This window comes from Anolis carolinensis, chromosome 3 (assembly GCF_035594765.1).
Source record: "Anolis carolinensis isolate JA03-04 chromosome 3, rAnoCar3.1.pri, whole genome shotgun sequence".
Lineage (NCBI taxonomy): Eukaryota > Metazoa > Chordata > Lepidosauria > Squamata > Dactyloidae > Anolis > Anolis carolinensis.
The window spans coordinates 187663037-187689217 of record NC_085843.1 but is presented as its reverse complement, the minus strand read 5'-3'; the positions used below and the strand labels follow the sequence as shown (position 1 = coordinate 187689217).

At 41.0% G+C, this 26181-nt stretch overlaps 1 protein-coding gene across 1 annotated transcript in view; it reads left to right on the top strand.

Moving 5' to 3' along the window:
* Positions 1 to 5172: 5172 nt before the first annotated feature.
* The window catches only part of pdlim1 (PDZ and LIM domain 1), a 34998-nt gene continuing 13989 nt past the window's right edge, over positions 5173 to 26181 (top strand). Inside the window, exons 1-3 of the mRNA XM_003225414.4 lie at positions 5173 to 5433; positions 13447 to 13598; positions 23688 to 23772. Coding sequence (XP_003225462.2) covers positions 5335 to 5433; positions 13447 to 13598; positions 23688 to 23772 — 336 coding nt within the window. The 5' untranslated portion in view covers positions 5173 to 5334. The remainder of the gene's footprint in view (positions 5434 to 13446; positions 13599 to 23687; positions 23773 to 26181) is intronic.

Genomic DNA, 26181 nt, shown 5'->3' with positions numbered 1-26181 from the left:
ATTGTAACAACACAACCACACCACAAAACCACAATCTGGACCCACAAAACTCACAACTGTGCATCGTGACTATAACAACACAACTAAACGCCCCAGAAATACAAAACTTGGCAACACAACACAAAAGCCTTGCCTCTCAGTTGTAACAACACAACCACACCACAAAACCACAATCCAGACCCACAAAACTCACAACAATGCATTGTGACTATAACAAATACAAAATTTGACAACACAACTCATCCACCTCCCCAATCCCTACATTCACACTTGGCCTCCAAAAAAAACAATTACAATAATAACAATGACAACAACAACAACAACAACAACAACAACAAGAATCAACACCATCACAGGCAAGAAACAGCCAGGCACTGAGGCTAAGAGGCCAGTCAGTGCTACACTGGGCCTCCAAAAAACAATACAGGAGCATCTAACTTATCCAACCTTCATGACCACTACTACAACAACAATAATAAACACCTACACAGGCAAAAAAAAAGACTATTGTACCACAATCAAAATATAAACCTCACTCAGCAGAATCAGACATTACAACTAACAACAAACCAAAGACAACAGGGATCTCAAGCAATTATCAATCAACACAAAAATTGAAGAAGGTAACAGACTTCAAATACTACTACTAATGTGAGTATAAAGAAGGTGGAGGTCACAGCATAAATACAACCTAATGTAGACTGACCAACACCACCAGACTAAGCCACAGCAACGTGTGGCCGGGCACAGCTAGTATAATATATTGTATGTACATACAGCTGCTCTGAGTCCCCTTTGGGGTGAGAAGGGCGGGATATAAATGTAATAAATAAATGTAGTAAATGAATAAATAAATAATTTTAGACTTAGGCTTGCCCAAAGTCTGAAATGACTTGAAGGCACACAACAACAACAATCCTAATTAACTTGACTATCTCATTGGCCAGAAGCAGGATCACACTTCCCATTGAAATCCTGATAGGTTTATGTTGGTTACAATTGTTTTCATTTTTTAATATTGTATTGTTCTTTCATTGTTGTTGTTGTTTTGCACTACAAATAAGACCTGTGCAGTGTGCATAGGAATTTGTTCGGGTTTTTTTCCAAATGATAATTCGGCCCCACCACAGTCTGAAGGATTGTGGACCGGCCCTCGGCTTTAAAAGTTTGAGGACCCCTGATCTATATATTGGTGACCCATGAGTTTCACACTGCTGCACTCAGATACAAACACAAGAGGGCACTATATGGATAGGAAGGCTACCTCAGAGGGGGAGATGGCAAAATCCCACATCTGCTTTAAACTGGAATATATGGCAGTGTGGACTTAGATAACCTAGTTCAAAGCAGATGTTGTGGGATTTTATGTTTTGATATCCTGTGTTATATGACTGGACAAGCCCCAAAAATACCTAGAGAACCTAAGTTTGCCCATACCTGGGCTAGAGCATCTGCAGGGAGACACTCTAAGTGAGCTGGAGAAGGGAGAAAGAAATCAGGTGGTGGTCCCAGCTTCCACGTTTCAAGAAGGGGGGAAGATAGGAGAGGCAAGGCAGGGGGGCCTCTAAAGGGATGAAAAAAGGCATACCCGGCCAATGTCAGGGACGTATATACGCTGGTTCATTCTTCTTCTTTTTTTTTACTATTAATTTTTAAAGGTTTCCCTAGACTTAATGTCCCTATACATGACTAGACTTAATATCAAGGGGAAACCTTTAGGTAAAGGTAAAGGTTCCCCTGACATTAAGTCCAGTCATGTCTGACTCTGGGGTGTGGTGCTCATCTCCATTTCTAAGCCGAAGAGCTGGCGTTGTCCATAGACACCTCCAAGGTCATGTGGCTGGCATGACTGCATGGAGCACCATTATCTTCCCGCCGGAGCGGTACACACATTTGCATATTTTCAAACTGCTAGGTTGGCAGAAGCTGGGGCTAACGACAGGAGCTCACCCCGCTCCACGGATTTGAACTGCCGACCTTTTGGTCCGCAAATTCTGCAGCTCAGCAGTTTAACCCACTGTGCCACCATGACTTATTAAAACAAAACTTACATACAAATATACAAAAAAAATCCGACCAACACCAAAAAATTAAAAATACTTTTTAGAATAATACTACTACATCCTAAAAATAAAAAAGCAATAACTATCAACCACAAACAATCTACCTTCTCTAATCTAAGGGGTTTACATTCACTGTCTGGTAGTTATATTCTATCAGTTTTCTACACCCATTGAGTGAAAAAGAACCATGTGTTAATTTAAGACCTTACTAAACCTATAGAGTTCAGTCCAGTTTTTCCCAACCTTTTTTTTGGCTATGCCCACCTAAGCATCTCTAAAATCCTGATGCCTACCTCCCCCCCCCCCCCCCCACATAACTTATAATTCTTATTATTCAGAAAGTGAGGTATTCGCATGGAGGAAGCCTCTTTTGTTAGCAGTTCGATGCCATATTTGGTATTCTTTTGTCATAAAGAGACACAGGCAATGACGCTAAGTTCAAAACTTCAGCTTGTGGGTTTTCTGACATTATGGCTGACATCATTTCTTGATGATTAATGATGTGTCACTGCACATTCTTTATGTGATCATTTCAAAATGTTATTTTCCCTAAAAAAACAACACAAGTATTTTGAGTAGCCAGCAAGATATCAGGGGAAAAAAATCACTGGAATGGAAAATGCAAGATTTTTATGCTTGAACCTGACGGATTCCATTTTGTTAATGAAAACACTTTGCGCTAAGTAATGAAACAGAACAACTATTATGTGGGTGGTAGTAATATTTGAAGTACTATTGATTTGAGTAATCTGCATCAAATTCAAGGTCATTTAAGTGTCCAACTTTGTGGCGTGTATTTGGTGAGAATTTGCAAGAATATCCTGTCATGTGACATTACTTTTCATACTGATTTTAAAAATGTGTTTCATATAAAAAAGGCAGACTTACTTGTGAAAGTAATAATTGTGCTTTGGATTTGTTCGCAGATTTCTTGCTACATTCATAGTAAAGGTAAAGGTTTTCCCCTGACATTAAGTCCAGTTGTGTCCTCTCTGGGGGTTGGTGCTCATCTCCATTTCTAAGCCGAAGAGCCAGCGTTGTCCGTAGACACCTCCAAGGTCACGTGGCCGGCATGACTGCATAGAGCACTGTTACCTTCCCACCGGAGTGGTACCTATTGATTTACTCACATTTGCATGTTTTCGAACTACTAGGTTGGCAGAAGCTGGGGCTAACAGTGGGCGCTCATTCCGCTCAGATTCAAACCTGTGACCTTTTGGTCCGGAAGTTCAGCAGCTCAGTGCTTTAACACACTTCGCCATCGGAGGCCCCATAATAATAATAATAAAAGGTAAAGGTTTTCCCCTGACGTTAAGTCCAGTCATATCTGACTCTGGGGGTTGGTGCTCATCTCCATTTCTAAGCCAAAGAGCCGGCATTGTCCATAGACACCTCCAAGGTCATGTGGCCGGTATGACTGCATGGAGCGCCGTTACCTTTCCGCCGGAGCGGTACCTATTGATCTACTCACATTGGCATGTTTTCAAACTTCTAGGTTGGCAGAAGCTAGGGCTAACAGAGAGCGCTCATTCCGCTCCCCGGATTTGAACCTTTTGGTCCGCAAGTTCAGCAGCTCAGCGCTTTAACACACTTTGCCACCGGAGGCCCCATAATAATAATAATAATAATTATTATTATTATTAATATTATAAGATATACTGCTGGCATTATAAACTGGACACAGATGGAACTGGACAATTTGGACAGAAAAACAAGAAAACTCATGACCATTCATCATTCACTGCACCCTCGCAGTGATGTTGACCGACTATATCTGCCTAGAAGATCAGGGGGCAGAGGACTCTTACAAGTAAAACAAGCAGTCAAAGAAGAAGAACATGCCCTGGCAGAATATGTAAAGCAAAGTGAAGAACCTGCTTTGATTGAAGTCAAAAATCAGAAACTCCTCAAAGCACAGCAGACAAAAAACCAGTACAAGAAAACCGCACTACAAACTAGAGCTGACAGCTGGCACAACAAAACACTGCATGGAAAGTTCCTTGACAAAATTGAAGGAAAAGCTGATAAGGAGAAGACCTGGCTCTGGCTCACGAATGGGACCCTGAAGAAGGAGACAGAAGGCCTGATCCTTGCAGCCCAGGAGCAAGCCATCAGGACAAATGCAATTAAGGCCAAGATTGAAAAATCAGCTGATGACCCAAAATGCAGACTGTGCAAGGAAGCTGACGAAACCATTGATCATCTCCTCAGCTGCTGTAAGAAAATTGCACAGACAGACTACAAACAGAGGCACAACTGTGTGGCCCAAATGATCCATTGGAACTTATGCATCAAGTACCACCTGCCAGCAGCAAAGAACTGGTGGGATCACAAACCAGCAAAGGTCGTGGAAAATGAACACGCAAAGATACTGTGGGACTTCCAAATCCAGACTGACAAAGTTCTGGAACACAACACACCAGATATCACAGTTGTGGAAAAGAACAAGGTTTGGATAATTGATGTCGCCATCCCAGGTGACAGTCGCATTGATGAAAAACAACAGGAAAAACTCAGCCGCTATCAGGACCTCGAGATTGAACTTCAAAGACTCTGGCAGAAACCAGTGCAGGTGGTCCCGGTGGTGATGGGCACATTGGGTGCCGTGCCAAAAGATCTCAGCCGGCATTTGGAAACAATAGACATTGACAAAATTACGATCTGCCAACTGCAAAAGGCCACCCTGCTGGGATCTGCACGCATCATCTGAAAATACATCACACAGTCCTAGACATTTGGGAAGTGTTCGACTTGTGGTTTTGTGAAACGAAATCCAGCATGTCTATCTTGTTTGCTGTGTCATACAACATCGTTGTGTCAATAATAATAATAATAATAATAATAATAATAATAATAATGTTATTATTTTGATAAATGCAAAAAGAGAGAGAGAGAGAGAGAGAGAGAAAGCCCACTCATTCTCGAATTGCCTCCTTAATAAATCAAATTGTTGTGAACCAGGGGTTCAGTCCCAAAAACGTGAGAGATTGTTTTGGTGCTAGTTCATTCTAAGCAGGCGCTGCAAGCCTGGCCAGGGGAAGCTGCTGCTGCTGCTCCCTCCTGTAAAAGCATCCTGTTAAGAAGGAAGACAAACCCTGGCAGAGAGGTGGGAAGGAGGGGAGCGGCTTTAAGGCTCCCTTTGCGTCTCCCTGCCGGGGCGGAGTTATGCAGAGCCGGGACAGCCTCCCCAGGCGCCAGAGGAGGCGAGGCAGGGCCAAAGCCGGGCCCCGGGAGGAAGGGGAAGAAAGGAAGGCAGCTCGCAGCAGGCAGCATGAGCCGCGTCCTCCGCGTCGCCATTCAGGGGCCGGGCCCCTGGGGCTTCCGCCTGGTCGGGGGCAAGGACTTCGACCAGCCGCTGACCATCTCCAGGGTAAGGCAAGGGCCACAGCCTTCAGGCATTGCGCCTGGACACGTCCCCATTGAACCGCCAGGCAAGCCGAGTTTCCTCTGCCTTGAATGGAGTTGGAGAAGTAACTCTGCAGCCTTTAAAGATTGGCGCCCCTCTCCTGTTCAGCAGACACTTAGGACCTCATCACACTAGAGCAGCGATTCCCAAGCTGTAATTTATCACGTTGTTTTGTACTTTTTCTCCCAGAAGCCTTTTGAACTTCATGTCCCAGAATCCCTAATCATTGCTTTAGACAATGATCAGGGATTCGGGGACATGAAGTTCAAAACATTTGGGAGACCAGAGTTTGCGAAACACTGCACTAGAGCATCTCTTAGCAATTTGAACACGCCTATCTGTATTTTATAATGTGTTTTATGAATACTGATGTAAGTTAATAATAATTTTTTAACTGATTTATATTACACTGTATAATTTTTATGTACAGTAGAGTCTCACTTATCCAACATTCTGGATTTTCCAACGCATTTTTGAAGTCAATGTTTTCAATACATTGTGATATTTTGGTGCTAAATTCATAAATACAGTAATTACTACATAGCATTACTGCGTATTGAACTACTTTTCCTGTCAAATTTGTTGTATAACATGATGTTCTGGTGCTTCATAACCTAATTTGATGTTTAATAGGCTTTTCCTTAATCCCTCCTTATTATGCAACATATTCGCTTATCCAACATTCTGCCGGCCCGTTTTGTTGGATAAGTGAGACTCTACTGTATAATAATAATAATAATAATAACTTTATTTTTATATCCCGCCCCATCTCCCCGAAGGAACTCGGGGCGGCTTACATGGGTCCTTGCCCGATAAAACAATCAAATATCAATAACACAGCAATAAAACAATTATCCCAATAAAAACATCAATATCAGTAAAAACAATCGTTAAAATTGACATGAAGCATACAATATTAAAAACAGGAGACTAATTCATGTATGTGTTTTTTGTAAGCCACCCTGAGTCCCCTGTTGGGTGAGAAGGGCAGGATATAAATATTGTAATAAATAATAATAAATAATAAATTTTAAATGCAGTTGGTGCCTCTTCCAGCAGAATTCAGTGGTTTGTGGTTTAGGGAGGAGACTTTAAAACCGCTCAGCCATAGAGAGCCTGGGCCTCACTCAACTTTTGTTAAAAAATTGTGTGAGAAGCGGCTTGAGAACATACTGCAAGTTGCTTCTGGTGTGAGAGAATTGGCAGTCTACAGAGATGTTGCCGGAATGTGTTACTGGGAGGCTTCTCTCATGTCCCCGCAAGTTAGAGCTGATAGACAGAAAGTCACCCCGTCTCGTGGATTCGTACTAGCAAGCATCAGGTCAGCAACCCAAACTTCAGGTCAGCAGTTCACAAGGGTTTTAATCCATTGCGCCAGGAGCCTCTGGTGGCCTAGGGGATAAAAGCCTTGTGACTTGAAGGTTGAGTTGCTGACCTGAAGGCTGCCAGGTCCGAATCCCACCTGGGGAGAGCGCGGATGAGCTCCCTCTATCAGCTCCAGCTCCATGCGAGAAGCCTCCCACAAGGATAGTAAAACATCAAAACATCCTGGCATCCCCTGGGCAACGTCCTTGCAGACGGCCAATTCTCTCACTCCAGAAGCAACTCAGGTTGCTGCTGACACGAAAAAAAAATCCATTGCGCCACCATCTTACTCAACTGCAAACCACAGAATTCTGCAGAAGGCAGCAACCAGATTTAAAGTGGATTGATGCTTTAGTGCAGTGGTCCTCAACCTGTGGGTCCCAGATGTTTTGGCCTTCAACTCCCAGAAATCCTAACAGCTGGTAAACTGTCTGGGATTTCTGGGGGTTGTAGGCCAAAACACCTGGGGACCACAGGTTGAGAACCGCTGCTTTAGTGTAATGATCCCTATACCTCATCACACAGCAATAGGTATAGAGCAGATATGGGCAAACTTTGTCCCTCTGGGTGTTTTGGACTTCAACTCTCAGAAATCCCAGCCAGCTTACCAGATGTTAAGAATTATGGGAGTTGAACCTTTTACTGATGAAGCTACAATAAAGTGGGGTTTTATATATATATATATATATATATATATATTAGGCTTGCTCAAATAATTCGTTTTCCCCGTTTACCGTTATTGATTCGTTATTTTCGATTGTTTTGAAGCAATATCGAACCTTGGTTGTCCACACGTCTGGATATCGCGGTTTCGAATCGCGAGAGGCCGTTTTTTCTAATTTCTTCGTTTTTTTCGTTAAGAAAAAAAAGCTTTTGCAAAGCACCCAAACTCCTTTCCTTTTGCCCCTCAGCCAATGGGAGGCTCAGCCAATGGGAGGGGGCGAGGGGGAAGGAGGCCGAGGAGGAGGAGGAAGACGGAGGGGGGAAATGGCCGCCGCCGCCGCCGCCTCGCCTCAGCTCAGTGCATTAATTAATTGGGCCTTAATGAGCCCCCTTCCAAGCCAAACCCACCAGAGAAACACCCTCAATGCAAACCTTGCAACGTCCTTCTCTCCTTCTTGGACACAAAGGCAAAGGGAGGAGGCACTTCGGGTTCCCAAGCGACCTGAAAAGAGCCATAGAGAAAGGGAGAGCCAGTGCGCATGCTCCACCCTCCAAGGCACACAAGGGGGGAGTTCGCATGGGAGCCGGAAGTGTTGGGGCCTCCGTCCCTCCCTTGCTTTTCCTCTTTGGTCTCCCTATCTTGAACACAGAACACGCATGAAAAAAAACACACCATAATTTCACAATATATAGTTTAAATAACAAAAGGAAGAGGAAGGAAGAGGCCCGGGATGCGAGGGGGTGTGGGCCAGGCCCGTCCTCGGCTGCTCCCAGGGGCCCAGATTCGCACCCTCCCTCCCCCCAATACAGGTCTCCAGTCCATACCACGCTACATGAACTTGAATGGATACTGTGGTTGTGTTGTCGAAAGCTTTCATGGCCGGGATCACACTGTTGTGGTATGTATTCCGGGCTCTATGGCCATGTGCCAGAAGCATTCTCTCCTGACGTTTCACCCACATCTGTGGCAGACATAGAGGTTTTGACGTCTGTGCGAAGCTAGGCAAGTGGGGTTTATATATCTGTGGAAGGTCCAGGGTGGGAGAAAGAACTCTTGTCTGTGGGAGGCAAGTGTGAATGTTGCAATTGGTCACCTTGATTAGCATTGAATAGCCTTGCAGCTTCAAAGCCTGGCTGCTTCCTACCTGGGGGAATCCTTTGTTGGGAGGTATTAGCTGGCCCTGATTGTTTCCTGTCTGGAATTCCCATTTTCTGGGTGTTTCTGGGAAGGTAATGGCACTCCATGTAGTCATGCCGGCCAAATGACCTTGGAGGTGTCTATGGACAACACTGGCTCTTGGGCTTAGAAATGGAGATGAGCACCAACCCCCAGAGTCAGACATGACTGAACTTAACGTCAAGGGATACCTTTACCATTACCTACACACACACACACACACACACACACACACACACACACACACAAGCAGGGACTATATATATATATATATATACACAATATATATCACACACACACCAATTTAACAAAGTTTCAGCCACAAAAACAAAGTTTCTGAAGTAGAACAATGACTTTCACAGTAAAGACAACCCAATTTAACAGGAAATAAGACTTTCAAACCAGGAACAGATTACTGCAATTATTAAAAAAAGGTTTATTATAAAAGCTATGAAAATTTGCCAAAAATCAGAGGATAAGGGAAACGTTCCACATTTTGGTGAGCTATCAGTGTTAAATGTGTTCTACCACTGTACCAAGTTTGAAGAAGATCACTCAAAAAATGAGGGCGGGAGAGCCCCCTAAGTCCCCCCCCCTTCGGGCTGTTTTTGGGCCACCGCGCATGCGCGTCCGCCATTAACGAATTAATTTCGAAAATAACGAATTTTCGTTAATTTCGAAAAATTTTGGGGGCCAAATTCGTTATTAGCAACAAAAACGAAAAACTGCCCCCTCTAGTTTTGAAACGAGTTTAGAATCAAATTTTTCATGGATCGATCAAGCCTAATATATATATATATATATATATATATATATTACTTTTAGTGTGTGTTAACAGGTTTTTGTATTTTAGGGTGATACTTTTTGTTAAGTTAATTAGATTGTGTTATATTCTTGAATATGTTTATTTCAGTGTATTGTCTGTATGGTTTTCTTTCCGGAAATTGAAGTTTGCCTTACATGTTGAAAACCATCCTGAGTCCCTTCGGCGAGATAGGGCAGTATACAAATAAAGTTTATTATTTATTATAAGTCCAAAAGATTGCTGAAGTTTGACCATGCCTGGTGTAGAGTGTCTATCCACTTTAAACCAGTGGCTGCCTCTTCCTGCAGAATTCTGGGGTTTGTAGTTTCATGAGGTCCAGGACCTCTTTGGCACCTCTCTTAAACGAAAAGCCCCAGAATTCTGCAGGAGGCAGCAACTAGATTTAAAGTGGATATATACTCTAGTGCAATGGTTCTCAACCTGTGGGTCCTGCAGCCACCTGTGGGGTTTACCACCTGTTAGGATTTCTGGGAGTTAGAATCATAGAATAGTAGAGTTGGAAAAGACCTCATGGGCCATCCAGTCCAAACCCCTGCCAAGAAGCAGGATATTGTGTTCAAAGCACCCCGATAGATGGCCATGAAGGCCAAAACACCTAGAGACCCACAGGTTGAGAACCACTGCTCTAGTGGTTGGGCCGGGCTGTGGCGCAGCTGGCTAGTAACCAGCTGCAATAAATCACTACTGACCGAGAGGTCATGAGTTCGAAGCCCGGGTCGGGTTAAGCCCCCGACCATTAAATAGCCCGGCTTGCTGTTGACCTATGCAGCACCGAACGACAGTTGCATCTGTCAATTAGGGAAATTTAGGTACGCTTTATGCGGGAGGCTAATTTAACTAATTTACAACATCATAAAACTGCCAGCAAAACATGAGGAAAGGAATGAGGAAGTACAGCCACTACTGGACAGTGAAGCAACAGCTCTCCCTGTGGCCAGAATCGTGAAGCTGGAAAAAAATGTTAAATGCCTCTGTGTCTGTCTATATATGTTGTTTGTCTGTTGGCATTAAATGTTTGCCATATATGTGTTCATTGTAATCCGCTCTGAGTCCCCTTCGAAGTGAGAAGGGCGGAATATAAATACTGTAAATAAATAAATAAATAGTGTGATGAGGTCCTTAGAATAGGAGTTGAGAATTGATATTGAGCTGATTGGCTACTCTCCACTTACCTTAATAGAGATAATAGAAACCTAGAATTGGAAAAGACACTCCTGCCCGGCCATCCAGTCCAACCAGGCTGAAACACACTATCAAAACTTCCTTGACAGATGGCCATCCAGACTTAAAAAACCCCAGAGAAGAAAACTCTACCCAATTCTCAAGGCCACATAGTCCACGGCTGAATAGAGCTAACCCACAGGGTTATTTCTTTTCCACCCTGCAATGGATTCACATTGCTCAGTGTCCTAGTCTCCAGAGCAGCAGAAAAAAAGCTTGCTTCACTCCTCAATGTGACATCTTTTCAAATATTTCAGCATAGCTCTCATGTCTCCCATCTTCTCCAGTCTAAAAATACCCTGCTCTTGGAGCTCCTTCTAGGGCTAAGCTTCCAGACCTTTGATCATTTTGGTCATCTTCCTTTGAACACGTTCCGGCTTGTCAATATACTTCTTGAATTGTGGTGCTCGGAACTGGATGCAGTATTATTCCAGGTGAAGTCTGACCAAAGCAGAATATTATTTATTTATTTGCAATATTTATATACCTTCCTTCTCAACCGCGAAGGGGACTCAGGGCGGTTCACGGTGTTGGCATCAATTCAATGCCCTTGATAAAAAAAATGCATAAACCATCAATGTTGATCCTCCCCTAATAAAACATTAAACATTATTAAACACATCACATAAAATAACATCATATATCACACAAAGACATAGCCGTTGTCTGTAAATAGAGTGGGATGATGACTCTTGAGTGTGCTTTTCCTGCATGTCAGGGGGTTGGACTAGATGGCCCATGTGGTCTCTTCCAACTTTATTATTCTATGACTTTGTTAATTTTAGCCCAGCTCTCTAATCTGTTAAAATCAGTTTGGATTTTGATCCTGTCCTGTGAGGTATTAGTATTCATCCCAATGTAGTGTCATCTACAAATGTCGTAGGTGTGCCTCCTATTCCATCATCCAAGTAATTGATAAAGATGTTCAATAGCACTCCAGTTATATACATAACTAGCTGTGCCCGGCCACGCGTTGCTGTGGCGAAGTCTGGTGGTATGGGAAATAAAGTATTGAGGAATTGGTGGTAGTTAAGGTAAATGGTAAAGGTTTTACCTTATATTAAGTCCATTATAAATGGGTTATATAGCTGTGTGGAAGGGCCTTGAGTCTACACTGCCATATAATCCAGTTTAAATCAGATAATCTGTATTTTATAGGCAGTGTGGAAGAGGCCTAAGTGAGGCCTAACTCTGCCTGTCCCCTGGGCTGAGTGGGTTGCTAGGAGACCAAGTAGGCAGAGCTTAGCCTTCTAACTGGCAGCAATTGGATAAAAACAATTCTTCTTCTCCCTATAATTATGACTTTATTTTTGTTTTCTTTTTGTTGTATGAACGTAGAGGCATGGATGACGGGTTGTGCTGCCAAGTTTAGTGTTTCTGGGATGTGTAGTTTTGTTGTTTTGTCCTAGGCAGAAACTTCATTACCCTTTTATATATATAGAAGGAGGACTGGAACCTGAAAGGTGCTGGAATGGGCTGATACAGGGACAGGGACAGAAAGTAAATATGTTGTCTTATAATTTTTTTTGTTTTATTGCTTTTTGAAGTTCACTTTAACACAGTTTGAATATACGTTCACTACCAGAAATAAAGTAGCACAAATCCTTTGTTACAAAAATTACATGTTTTTGGGAGCATGTTAGTTCATGTTCTAAAAATGCTGCAAGATTTCCCATGCAAATCAATAGGTAATTGTTTGTACTATTAAAGAAGAGTTAACATGAGCCAGGAGCCAGTCTCTTCATTTGTACACACATCCACCAACACTTCTGGGCTTTGTTAGGTGTTTTCGACCCTTTGAATTCCTGGCTGGAGGGAGAAATATTTGTTAAAGAGGATGTGTATGGGACTTGGGACAAAGGTATTCTAACTGAACACGACAGAAATATAGCCAGTGGCTCCATCAATGCCCTGTTTCTACAAAACTGGGATTTTGATCATTTTATGATGTGGTCTGCTGTCGAACATTTTGAAGGTCCTCTGTAGCACTTTGATTTCAAAATGATTTTTGTTAGCACAGAAAGAGCTTTTTTGAGAGGATGAGTATCTATGGTACATCATGTCTGTTTCTGTGTCTACACTAGGAGGTCTATGTGCCCAGGAAAGTCATTTCATGCCTTGCTTGCTGTTGTTAACAAAGGACAGACACCCGCCCCCACCAAATATTTTAGTGGTGTGTGTCTGTGCTTTTTTAACAACAGCAAGCAAGGCATGAAATGACTTCTATGAGCACATAGAAGTTCAGAGGGATCAGTGAGGAATGACAGCCCTCCAGCAGCGAAGATAAAACCCTAACCTCTGATATTGTCTACCTCACCATAGTCTGTAACACAACACCCCCAAAGCTACAATCTAGTGAATATGAAGTAATATTACCATAGGCCAGATATTGTTTAAATATGAGCTACTTTCCTTAACCTTTTAGAAAGTTACTATTTTGTATCACATGCCATGTTAATTACAAATCAGTAACATTTCTCATCGAATAACATTAGGATGCAATACTGAAGTATTCATTCTGAATGCTGAATTTAAGAATAGTGGATTTGTGGGATTGATGATTCAGTGGAAATGTTTGGAGATAACCTTTGGGGCCCTCACTGGAGTATAATTTTGGTGTGTGCAACTTTCCTTTCCCATAATGGAACAGGGAGAAACATTATGAGACTTGATCAAGTTTGTTTTTTTGACCTTTTTGCTTTCCCCGTCTCTTCTCCAATTCAAGGTAACCCCTGGTAGCAAAGCTGCAACTGCCAACTTATGCATTGGAGATACTATCCAGGCAATTGATGGCGAAGACACAGAGAACATGACTCACCTAGAAGCACAGAACAAAATCAAGGCCTGCATAGATGAGTTAACTCTGACAGTTTACAGGTAAAGTGGTAGCTTCCACTGAGAATTGAAGGAATTACTTTTGTATGCTCTGTTGACATTTGACATGGCAATCATGAGTTTAATTGCCTCTTAAAGCAGGTCCTTTTTGTAAGTGAATTCTTCAAAGAAAATTGTCAGTAAAGTTTTTGTCTTCAACTTTTCAAAATTTTCCTGATGGCCTGAAACCTTTCTCAGATATCTTGTTAATTCTTCATCACGTGGGAAGTTTGAAATTGAGATTCCAATACAACATTTATGGAAGTATGTCATGCTTTTTAGGTACAGATCGAAATACAATTACAGTAGAGTCTCACTTATCCAACACTCGTTTATCCAACATTCTGGATTATCCAACACATTTTTGTAGTCACATGTTTTCAATATATCATGATATTTTGGTGCGAAATTCGTAAATACAGTAATTACTACGTAGCATTACTGCGTATTGAACTACGTTTTCTGCCAGATTTGTTGTATGACATGATGTTTTGGTGCTTAATTTGTAAAATCATAACCTAATTTGATGTTTAATAGGCTTCTCCTTAATCTCTCCTTATTATCCAACATATTCGCTTATCCAACGTTCTGCCGGCCCGTTTATGTTGGATAAGTGAGACTCTACTGTACATCGGTTTAAACCCATTAAAATGAATAGGTACAACTATGCATTACACCAAAGGCAACGTAAGGCTGTGTATCGAAATGGGCACCCAGTCCTGGCTTTTGAACACTCATTTGAAACAGTTGTATACCTGAAATTTAACCAAGACGACAAATTCAGATTAGAAGCTACTGACATATCGAACAGAGGAATGAAAATTTAGTGAAATTGAAATACAAACAGTAGAACATAGAAGTACATTACACTGGACTATTTAGACTTTTCACAGATTTCTACTCTTTCTGAAAAACTTCTGAAAAAAGAGTGCATCTTTTTAGTAGTTTAGTAATTTAACACCACTTTAACAATCAGTGTTATAGAATCGTGATAGTTGTAGTTTTATAAGGTCTTTAGCCTCCTCTGTGAGAGTGTGAGTCATACTCTCACCAAATTGTAAATCTCAGGATTCCACAATGTTGAGCTATGGTAATTAAACTGCGTTAATTTTACAGTGTAGATGCACCCAAAATCTCTCCTGTGAAGTGAATTTGTCATATGTTCAAAGACCAAAGGCAAGATGTTGCCCATCTTGTCTATGAGGGGAAAAGAAATGAGATCACTCCAGGAGATTGGCTTTATTTATCTTTCCCTCTGCTGTAGTACCCCCAGTCAGGAATGGCCGCAAAATCCCTTCACCAGGGCCTGACTGCTGCCTTGTTGGGGTGGGGGGCTAATTGATGCACATACGATTAGCTATTTTTATGTGCTGTCCAAAGAAGACATATATGTACATAATCCAGGGTTATGTGCACATTTATCACCAAAAGGATTCCAGGTATGACATTGAATGTTTCAGGGTGATTTATTTTTGTGTTGTATTTAGGTGTATTAATGCAGGGGCATGACTGTCCAGTTGTTGCTGAATTACAACTCCCAGCATTCTTTGCCATTAATTAAGACTGCTAGAGTGGAGGCCCAACAACATCTGAAGGACTTCATGATTCCCACGTGTTTTGTAATCTACCTTGTGTCCCAGGGCCGTGGAAAAAGCAGGATTTTTTTATCATACATTTCTCTTGTTGAGGTTCATTTAGTTAGTTTTGGGCCAGTTGTAATCTCTTAAGGTCATTTCTGATTCTGATCCTGTCTTCTGACTTTTAACTATCCCTCTCAATTTGGTGCAAATTGCAAATTTGATAAGCATATCTTATAGGTAAGGTAAGGTAAGGTAAAGGTTTCCCCTGACGTTAAGTCCAGTCATGTCTGACTCTGGGGGTTGGTGCTCATCTCCATTTCTAAGCCAAAGAGCCGGTGTTGTCCATAGACACCTCCAAGGTCATGTGGCCGGCATGACTGCATGGAGCGCCATTACCTTCCTGTTGGAGCGGTACCTATTGATCTACTCACATTTGCATGTTTTCGAACTGCTAAGTTGGCAGGAGCTGGGGCTAACAGCAGGCGCTCATTCTGCTCCTGGGATTTGAACCTGGGACCTTTTGGTCCGCAAGTTCAGCAGCTCAGCGCTTTAACGCACTGTGCCACCAGGGGCCCCATCTTATAGGTATGGAGACAAATAAAATGTTATCCAGAATAAAAATAACAGTACTGGAGCTTTATACAGTAGAACATAGAGGTACATTACACTGGAATGTTTAGATTTTTCACAGATTTCTACTCTTTCTGAAAAACTTCTCAAAAAAGAGTGCATCTTTTAGTAGTTTAGTAGTTTAACACCACTTTACAGAATCATTCAGTCATTTCTGACTCTTCGTGACCTCATGGACCAGTTATCTGTCGGCCGTTGCTGCCCCCACTTTCTTCAAGGTCAAGCCAGTCACTTCAAGGATACCATCCAATCTTGCCCTTGGTCTGCCTCTCTTCCTTTTTCCTTCCATTTTCCCCAGCATCGTGATCTTTTCCAAGCTTTCCTGTCTTCTCTTTATGTGGCCAAAGTACTTCATCTAATATCCTTCCCTCCAGTGAGCAGCTGGGCATTATTTCCTGGAGGATCTTCTTGCAGTCCAAGGCACTCTCAGGATTTTCCTCCAGCACCAAAGTTCAAAAGCAGTGACCTTGTAGGTTAGGCACGGAATCTGGAGAAATCAGGGAATTATAGGTTCAAACCCTACAATACATTTTTGTCAGGGAATTGAACTGGCCCATGTGGTCTCTTCCAACTCTGTGATTCTGTTATAGTTATTGGACTAAACTGGAATGGAATCATACAGCCTGCCAGGTGTTGTTGGACTGTACCTCCTGGCATTCTTTTATTATTCATTTTGCAGGCTAGTTCTGCTGAGACTTGCAGCTGAGGAACACTTGGAGGGTCTTATGATTTCCACCCCAGTCCTAAATTGTATTGATAGCTTTTACTAGTGAATGTGTGGTTAATAAACTAACATCTACATACATCCAAATTATGTGAATTGACTCTTTCTGGGATTAACAATTGGTGTGAGTTTAGCCAGGATTAACAATCAGATTTCAGCCATAGAATATTTCTACTAGCAGGTATCCACATTTTCTGCCATTTTCTGTCTGTAGGAACATGTACAAATATTTTGGTTGGTGTGCATTTTATTTTAATCTTGCACATTGCGAAGAAAGCAATGAAATCTTTGGAAACTATGACCATTGGCTAACTTTGCAAATGAATTTTTCAGGGATAGTTTTCAGTCAAGAAAGCTTTATATGTCTTGAAATGAGACCAAAGTCCAACTAAAGAAGATCTGTGCTATAAATACGTTGTGCTGATGACTAAATGTGGATGACTTTCCAATTTTCTCTTATTTTGTGGTTTTTTTCTTACCAAAACAGCTGTATCACTGTACAACAGCTTCTGCCTACAGCATAAAAGTCTTTAGCCCAGAGAAGGGGAGGAAGGAACTGCCCAAACAACACTCTCATGCCAAATAATAAGCTGGATCAACAGCTAGTTTTGCTGCTTGCTTTGGTGTTTGAAGGGGGGGGGAAACTTAGCCAGCCCTGATCACTGAAGGAATACAGCTTCATAAAGTTTCTGGATGGTCTTGGGTAGTTAATTTTCATGAAATATATAAGATTGTTGGGATCAAATTTAATTGTCAAGCTAGGCCAGCTTCTCAAGTAAGAGACATGGCTAGCAAGGAGTCCTTCATTTTCTTTGATTTGGGCTTGGCTGGTTGTGTACATCAGGACCCTCCTGTCCGAAGTGTAGTGCCAATGGGTATAGGCAACACGGCATTTGCTAGACTAGAGACTGCCAGAAAGTGGTGGTTCAGGCAACATGCTCACTTCTGTTCCGATCTCTGGAAAAGAGACACCCAGCTGCACTTTTTGCCACTGTTTGTTTGTGAGAAAAGCCCCAAGCCATTGACCCTTGCTATTGCTCAAGACTGTGTATTTTGTCCTGTTTCAACCTGGAGTCAGTAACCCATTTACAGTAGAGTCTCACTTATCCAACAATCGCTTATCCAACGTTCTGGATTATCCAACGCATTTTTGTAGTCAATGTTTTCAATACATCATGATATTTTGGTGCTAAATTCGTAAATACAGTAATTACTACATAGCATTACCATGTATTGAACTACTTTTTCTGTCAAATTTGTTGTATAACATGATGCTTTGGTGCATAATTTGTAAAATAATAACCTAGTTTGATGTTTAATAGGCTTTTCCTTAATCTCTTCTTATTATCCAACATATTCGCTTATCCAACGTTCTGCCGGCCTGTTTACGTTGGATAAGCGAGATTCTACTGTACATACTTAAATTGCATCTGGCACACGTGAGACAACACTGAGTTAAACCCCCATGGGGTTTCACAGCTACAGGGAATTTGAATTTTTCAGCAGAAAATAAGTGAAGGAGCAGTTGTCATGTTCAAGCAAAGTGGCAAAGCCCTTGGTGAGTCATGTAAGGAGAAGAAAGATGTGGCAGGGGCAAAGGAGGAGAGGCAATTGTTCTTTCTTGCTTTTTGGCACCAACAGAGCTCCTACCAAAAAACAAAGCAGTCTGTATCTTCATGTTTTCTTGATCAAGGGTCTGGAGAACAAGCCCTATGAGGAGCGGCTTAACAAGCCCTATGAGGAGCTGGGCATGTTTAGCCTTCAGAAGAGAAGACTGAGAGGAGACATGATAGCCATGTATAAACATGTGAGGGGAAGTCATAGGAAGGAGGGAGCAAGCTTGTTTTTTGCTGCCTTGGAGACTAGGAAACGGAACAATGGCTTCAAACTACAGGAAAGGAGATTCCACCTGAACACGAGGAAGAACTTTCTGACTGTGAGAGCTGTTGAGCAGTGGAACTCTCTGCCACGGACTGTGGTGGAGGCTCTTTCTTGGGAGGCTTTTAAGCAGAGGCTGGATGGCCATCTGTCGGGGGTGCTTTGAATATGATGTTCCTGTTTCTTGGCAGGGGGTTGGACTGGATGGCCCATGAGGTCTCCTCCAAATCTATGATTCTATGATGTTATTAATAGAGAGATATGGAATGTAAGTGAGAAAAAAATAAGCTCATTCTGAATCACCCAATAGTATGCAGACTATTCTTAAAATAACTATTTTAACTGGGCACTAAGTAATATACTTCATTGGTGGCTTATGTGTTACTATCTTGAACAAGTTCAGTTCAAGGAACTTTAAAGCAGAAGAAAATGTACGCACAAGGCGTGCCATATTGACTCGCTATAGTCATGTCACTCTCTGAGAATTCCTTTGATGGGGTCAAAGGGCATTTTGTACAATCCAGTTTGGCATGCCGCTTATCTCTGTGTCTGTCTATATATGGATATTCAAACAGACTGGACGATTCTAGAAGTGCAACTATAATTTATGGCTATTGGCTGTGCATTTCACATAAATCTTGTGTGCGAATTAAAGACACCTGGCTGAGAAATTGTTTTAACTTTTTTGCTTATGCCCATGAAACTAAGTTTGATTATTTTGCTGGTAAACGTCTTGAGATGTATAGTTAACAGTTCCTTTCTACAGTATCATAAAATTTCAAGCCTGCACATCCGAGACCTTGCCAGTTAGTTCTTTATAGTTCAACATGCATGACATAAGAGAGAAAAGGGACCATTTTCCATTGCTTGCTGTATTGATTTAGGATGAAACAGGAATAATGTTCAGGTATCTGTATTTATTCATTTTATTTATTTACAGCATTTATATTCCGCCCTTCTCACCCTGAAGGGGACTCAGGGCGGATCACATTACACATATAGGCAAACATTCAATGCCTTTTAACATAGAACAAAGACAGACAAACATAGGCTCCGAGCAGGCCTTGAACTCATGACCTCCTGGTCAGAGTGATTCATTGCAGTGATTCATTGCAGCTGCTCTCCAGCCTGCGCCACAGCCCGAGCCCTGTGTGGCAAATAGAATTTCTAAAATGTCATTCAAGCAAAAGGAGCCCCTGGTAGCGCAATGGGTTAAACCCTTGTGATGGCACAACTGCCGAACAAAAAGTTGGTGGTTCAGATCCAGGGAATGGAGTGAGCTCCCCTCTGTCAGCCCCAGCTTCTCATGCAGGGACATGAGAGAAGCCTTCCACACGATGGTAAAACATCCTGGTGTCTCCTGGGCAATATCCTTGCAGACGGCCAATTCTCTGAAACCAGGAGCAACTTGCAGTTTCTCAAGTCGCTCCTGACATGAAAAAAAATCAAGCAAAATAAGCAGATGTTAAGTGCTTAATCTGAGTTGCATCCAAATAATCACAAATATGGGACTTAATATTATTTGTTAGGATTACTTAAAATTCCCATATATGACAAAAGTTAGAAGTAGGTGCATTAGTCTTTTGCTGCATAAAAAGGAAGGCAGAGGAGAAAAAAGAAATGTGGGAGTATCTCTAAGGCTAATTATCCATAAAGACTCAGGTTTAGAAAACCTATTATTAACAATTTTGTCACATTTCATTTTTCTCTCTCTTTCCTGCCCTTCCTCCTTTTTATTATATAGAAATGAATTTCATGCCAAAGTCTAATTACTTTTTTATATATGAAAGTTTATTTTTGGATTATTTCTGTGGAGAGGAATTCTTTTTTGTATTTTACATTAGAAGAAGAGTCATGATGACATGAATATCCCCCAGATCAGCCTGTGTGACATTCAAATAATTGCTATGGCAATATGGCTTTTAGAAAAAGCTGGATTCACTTTTGATCCAAGAGTGGCATTCTATATGGCACATGACTTTTGTAGAAATAGCATAGATTATGCCTCAGATCTTACCATCTGTTCTTGCCATGGCTTAACACCCACCATGTCCTCCTCCACCTAACGTATTGAGATGTAATCCAAAATCAGAACAACTAGATAATGTTTGTTATGCCTGCTGCAGCATTATATGACTTTGAAATGAATCCAAAGAAGCCCTCGTGCTCAAATAGATTCCAGTAGCTTTCCTCCACAAATTTTACACCTAGATACAAGCTGTATTTTTTCTCTTTCCTTGTTTCCATTGTTTTATATTGTTGTGAAAGATTTGACTATCTTCAGCTTGAATAAATGCCATTTTTCTAAGGTAGATTAAAGATCTGGTTGGATTTTACTAGAATCCCAACATCAGTCTGGGTTTTTTTTTTCTTGAGAAACTGCAAGTCACTTCTGGTGTGAGAGAACTTCTGTTCAGTGACTACCATTAGAAAGTTGTGGATGGAAAGTTATGCCAAATCAGTGAAGAACTATTGTGGTGGAAATAATAATAATAATAATAATAATAATAATAATAATAATAATAATAATAATAATTTATTTGTACCCTGCCCTATCTCCTTGAGGGGACTCAGGGTGGTTAACTTAATATGACATAAGAGGCTCACAGTTTTCCAGTTAATGATGGATCAATTACTGTATATACTCGAGTATAAGCCTAGTTTTTCAGCCCTTTTTTTAAGACTGAAAAAGCTCCCCTCGGCTTATACTCGGGTGAGGGTCCTGGTTGGCTTATATTTGAGTCATCTTATACTTGAGAATATATGGTACATTTATTAATTTTCTCTTTTATTATTGGTATTATTACATTTATTTTTTCCTGTTATTATTGGTATTATTACATTTATTATTTTTCTCTGTTATTCTTGCTACTATTACATTTATTTTACTCTATTTTTTATTATTATTAATACATTTATTATTTCACTCTGATCTTCTTATTATTATTACATTTATTATTTTACTCTATTTATTATTACATGTATTGTTTTCCTGTATTTATTATTATTATTATTATTACATGTATTATTTTACTCTATTATTATTAAAAGGATACGTAAGCACATTTACATTGAAGAAGATGAGAATAATGATTTAATCAGAGTTGGACAGTCTTATCTTAAATTTGAGCTTTATGTAAATATTTAAAAACATTTAACCTACTGATGCCTTAATTAATGTAATTTTATTGGTATCTATTTTTATTTCTGAAATTTACCACTCTCGGCTTATACTTGAGTCAATGTTTTCCCAGTTTTTTGTGGTAAAATTAGGTGCCTCGGCTTATATTCGGGTCGGCTTATACTCGAGTATATACAGTAGTTAGGTCTAGCCCCCTGTAGGATTGCTTTGACGTTATAATGCAGTCATGTCATGCCACAGAATTCTTAAGGAAATGTATAAAAGGTAGGTTTAGTATTCCTTCCTCTAACTTATTAGATGGCAGATATAACGATAGATGTTTTCCCCATAACGATAAATGTTTTCCCCGTAATAACTTCAAAGAGTGTATCTTGCATATACTGTTCTGTTCTTGCATCATCACTGTTCTTGCATTGCTATGGAAATTGGGAGGAAACAAAAAAAAGCTAAAATACGGGATAATGGTTGTTGCTAGGTCTGAAGAATCAATAGCTACACAATACATTTATAAGTTAAGCTTGTCAACGTTTTTTGTTGGCTTCCACAGCATTTGTCAGTTAGCAAAAATATTCCTACTAGACATGAGGTTCCTCCCCCTTGTTCCTCCATAAATCAAAAGATTATAGGAATATCATCCCCCACCCACTTTGTGCTATGTCTCTCATGGGAACAACCTTGCAGCTTCTGGAAGTTATAAATTCTCTCTGCGGCTGGTTATTAATCTACCAGGTCAATATAAATAATTCCGAGGTAATGAGAGAAAGTGCCATCCACATCAGACCAAATATACTTGCATGCTTAAATGCATGGTAACATTAATCATCTTGTGTATAGCCAAAACAAGCATCTTCCCTAAAAAATGAAAATAAAACATTTAAAGACTCAATCTCCTGACAGCTCCAGGATTGTGAAAGGTCAGTCATCCAGTAAGTTTTTACATTTGGCTGTTTTATCTCACTAAATTTGGCTTCTCCGGTGGCAAAGTGTGTTAAAGCGCTGAGCTGCTGAACTTGCAGACCGAAAGGTCCCAGGTTCAAACCCGGGGAGCGGAGTGAGCTCCTGCTGTAAGCTCCAGCTTCTGCCAACCTAGCAGTTCGAAAACATGCAAATGTGAGTAGATCAATAGGTACCACTCCGGCAGGAAGGTAACGGCGTTCCATGCAGTCATGCCGACCACATGACCTTGGAGGTGTCTATGGACAACGGCTTGGACTCTTCGGCTTAGAAATGGAGATGAGCACCAACCCCCGGAGTCGGATACGACTGAACTTAACGTCAGGGGAAAACCTTTACCTTTACTATGGCTATTATATTTCATATTTTTAATTAACAGAATACATATTTTCGATGTGTAATATATACTTGGCAGATTTTATTCAAATGTATATGTTAGTATATGTTGTAATAATCTGTTGATTGCAATAAAGAGAGATGATGATGGTAGTGAAGATAATAATAGGGTAAGTGGAACTGCATTAGCAGTTACGGTTTTACACACATATAAGATATGCTGTGGTTGAAATAACTGAAATAGGAAAATTGTTTAGTCTCTGGGGTTTGTTTGTGGTGCTTTTGGAGAGTAACTATTTTAACTATTTTATATTTCTTTTCCGTTGCTCCCTCTATCCTCTAGACTACACCACTTCCTTATGACCCTGTTCGCTATGGTTTTGTTTTATGTTTCTCTCACCCCGAGTTTTAACTTAATGTTCATGTGGACCGCCCTTGTTCTCATTGTCCCCTTGATTTGTACTGTAATTGGATATTATTATTTATTGTATCGCTTATTGTGTTGTGATGTGTTGTTTTTATATGCTGTTTATATTGTATTGCTTTGGGCATGGCCCCATGTAAGCCGCCCCGAGTCGCCGTTGGGGAGATAGTGGCGGGGTATAAATAAAGTTTTATTATTATTATTATTATTATTATTATTATTATTATTATTATTTTAGCACAAGATTTCTAAGACCTGGAAGGTCTGCTGAGGTTGCCTCCCAAGTACAATATACCGTGAGCATCCCAGACAACTCCTGGATTCTGGGGAGTCGCAGTTCATGGGATTGCGAAGCACAAGTATTGTATTTATTGAAACGTATATGGAGAACACAAAAGCTGACCATTGGATATTCTTCTTACAGGAGTGAATCAAAAATCTGGTCACCATTGGTTACTGAGGAAGGGAAAACTAATCCATACAAGATGGATCTGTCTTCTGAACCCCAGGTGGGTACCATAAATTGTTCCTTTTCACCAGTTTGTTCCCTTCATACAGGCCTGCATCTCAGGTTCCTTGGCTCTAGTTCAGCACATCTATGCATGATATCAACTGGAAAGTCTACCCGCAAAATGGTATGTGGGTGAATTGCTCCTCCTGGTAGCTTCAAGGAGTGGCCAATCACATTTTAAATACTTCATGCCCCACTATTTGACAAAGGGAAAACATGTTTTTCAAGGTAGAAGTGGTCGTCTGGCCATTTGTCGGGTTTTGTATTTGTTCTGCCATTTTTTGCAACCTGTGAGGTTGCCAAGTCCTGGATAAAATGTAGACCTCTGGACCCAAGAGATGTACTACCTTCCCCTTTTGATCCAATTCCACATTCAGCATAATGTCCTCAAAGTCCATATTATTGTTACTGTATCTTAAGGCGCTACCATTCCCTAAACTGCTGAGATAAGTCCAGGGCTCAGTTTCCTGAAGAGCCTAGGATGCGGACATCACACATCTTTTCCCTTAAAGTCTCTCTGTCCCTATTCTTCGTCCCTTTCCTCCTTACTATCACAAGATAAGGTCTTCTTAACCTTGGAATTACATTTAGAAGTAATCTATCTCAATCCATTAAACATCCAATAGTGATTTTTAGTTTATTATTCTAATTGTTAAAAGGCAAATCACGGTATTTTTGAGAATTAATCAAATTTCAGTCTTCAATATCAACATAAAAGGTAAAGGTTTCCCCTGACGTTAAGTCCAGTCATGTCCGACTCTGGGGGTTGGTGCTCATCTCCATTTCTAAGCCGAAGAGGCGGCGTTGTCCGTAGACACCTCCAAGGTCATGTGGCCAGCATGACTGCATGGAACGCCGTTACCTTCCTGCCGGAGCGGTACCTATTGATCTACTCACATTGGCATGTTTTCGAACTGCTAGGTTGGCAGGAGCTGGAGCTAACAGCGGCTGCTCACACCGCTCCCGGGGTTTGAACCTGGGACCTTTCGGTCTGCAAGTTCAGCAGCTCAGCGCTTTAACGCACTTTGTCACTGGGGCTCCCAATATCAACCTACTGAGATTATATTAGGTATACAGTAGAGTCTCACTTATTCAACATAAACGGGCGTTAGATAAGCGAAAATGTTGGATAATAAGGAGGGATTAAGGAAAAGCCTATTAAATGTCAAATTACGTTATGATTTTGCAAATTAAGCACCAAAACATGTGTTACAACAAATTGACAGAAAAAGCAGATCAGTACACAGTAATTATGTAGTAATTACTGTATTTTTGAATTTAGCACCAAAATATCACAATGTATTGAAAAGATTGATTACTAAAACACTGACTACTAAAAGGCAGACTGCGTTGGATAATACAGAACATTGGATAAGTGAGACTCTACTGTATTAGGTTCATGTATTGAGATAACGTGTTGTCGAAGGCTTTCATGGCCGGCATCACAGGGTTGTTGTATGTCTTTTGGGCTGTGTGGCCATGTTCCAGAAGTATTCTCTCCTGACGTTTCACCCACATCTATGGCAGGCAACCTCTGAGGATGTCTGCCATAGATGTGGGCGAAACGTCAGGAGAGAATACTTCTGGAATGTAGCCACACAGCCCGAAAGACATACAACAACCCTATTGAGATAACATTTGCTTCTCCCCATCTACAGTATTAAAATATGGAATATTTTAGAATCATAAAACTTGTTTTCTTCTGGCCTGGAGACTAGGACCTGGAGCAATGGGTTCAAATTCCAGGAAAGGAGATTCCATCTGAACATTAGAAAGAACTTCCTGACCGTAAGAGCTGTCCAACAGTGGATCTCACTGCCTCAGAGTCTGGTGGAAGTTCCTTCGTTGGAGGCTTTTAAATAGGGGGTGGATGGCCATCTGTCGGGGTGCGTGGATTGTTCTTTTCCTGCATGTTAGGGGGTTGGGCAGAATGATCTATGTGGTCTCTTCCAATTGTGATGGTAAGAAATGCAAATTCAGAAAACACAAGCACATCCTTTCTATTTTTGTATCATGGAAATTAGATATTTCAGAGCACTTTGTCATGTATCCCCATGAATTCTAGCAGCCTAGTTAATTATGTTTACTCTTCATTGAAGGGTGAGGATCCGCTCTTTTTCTTTGTTATAACATTGATGCAGCCTAAGGGCTGATCAGTCCTGGCATGTTTTCTGCTTTTGTCCTGAATCTTACGTAGGAGGATATGTGTCTCTGACTAAGTGCCTACACATTGTTCATGAGTGTAGCTACCTACCCTTATTCTCCCCCAGGAAAAATAAGTGCGTGGCATTGCTTTTGATGGTCTCTCAGCCTTAATTTATTTTTGCCAAACTGACATCATGATTGGTGACTTTAAATCAGGCCACTGCATGAATTGGCTTTCCTGTTACATTCCTTAGGGATGAAG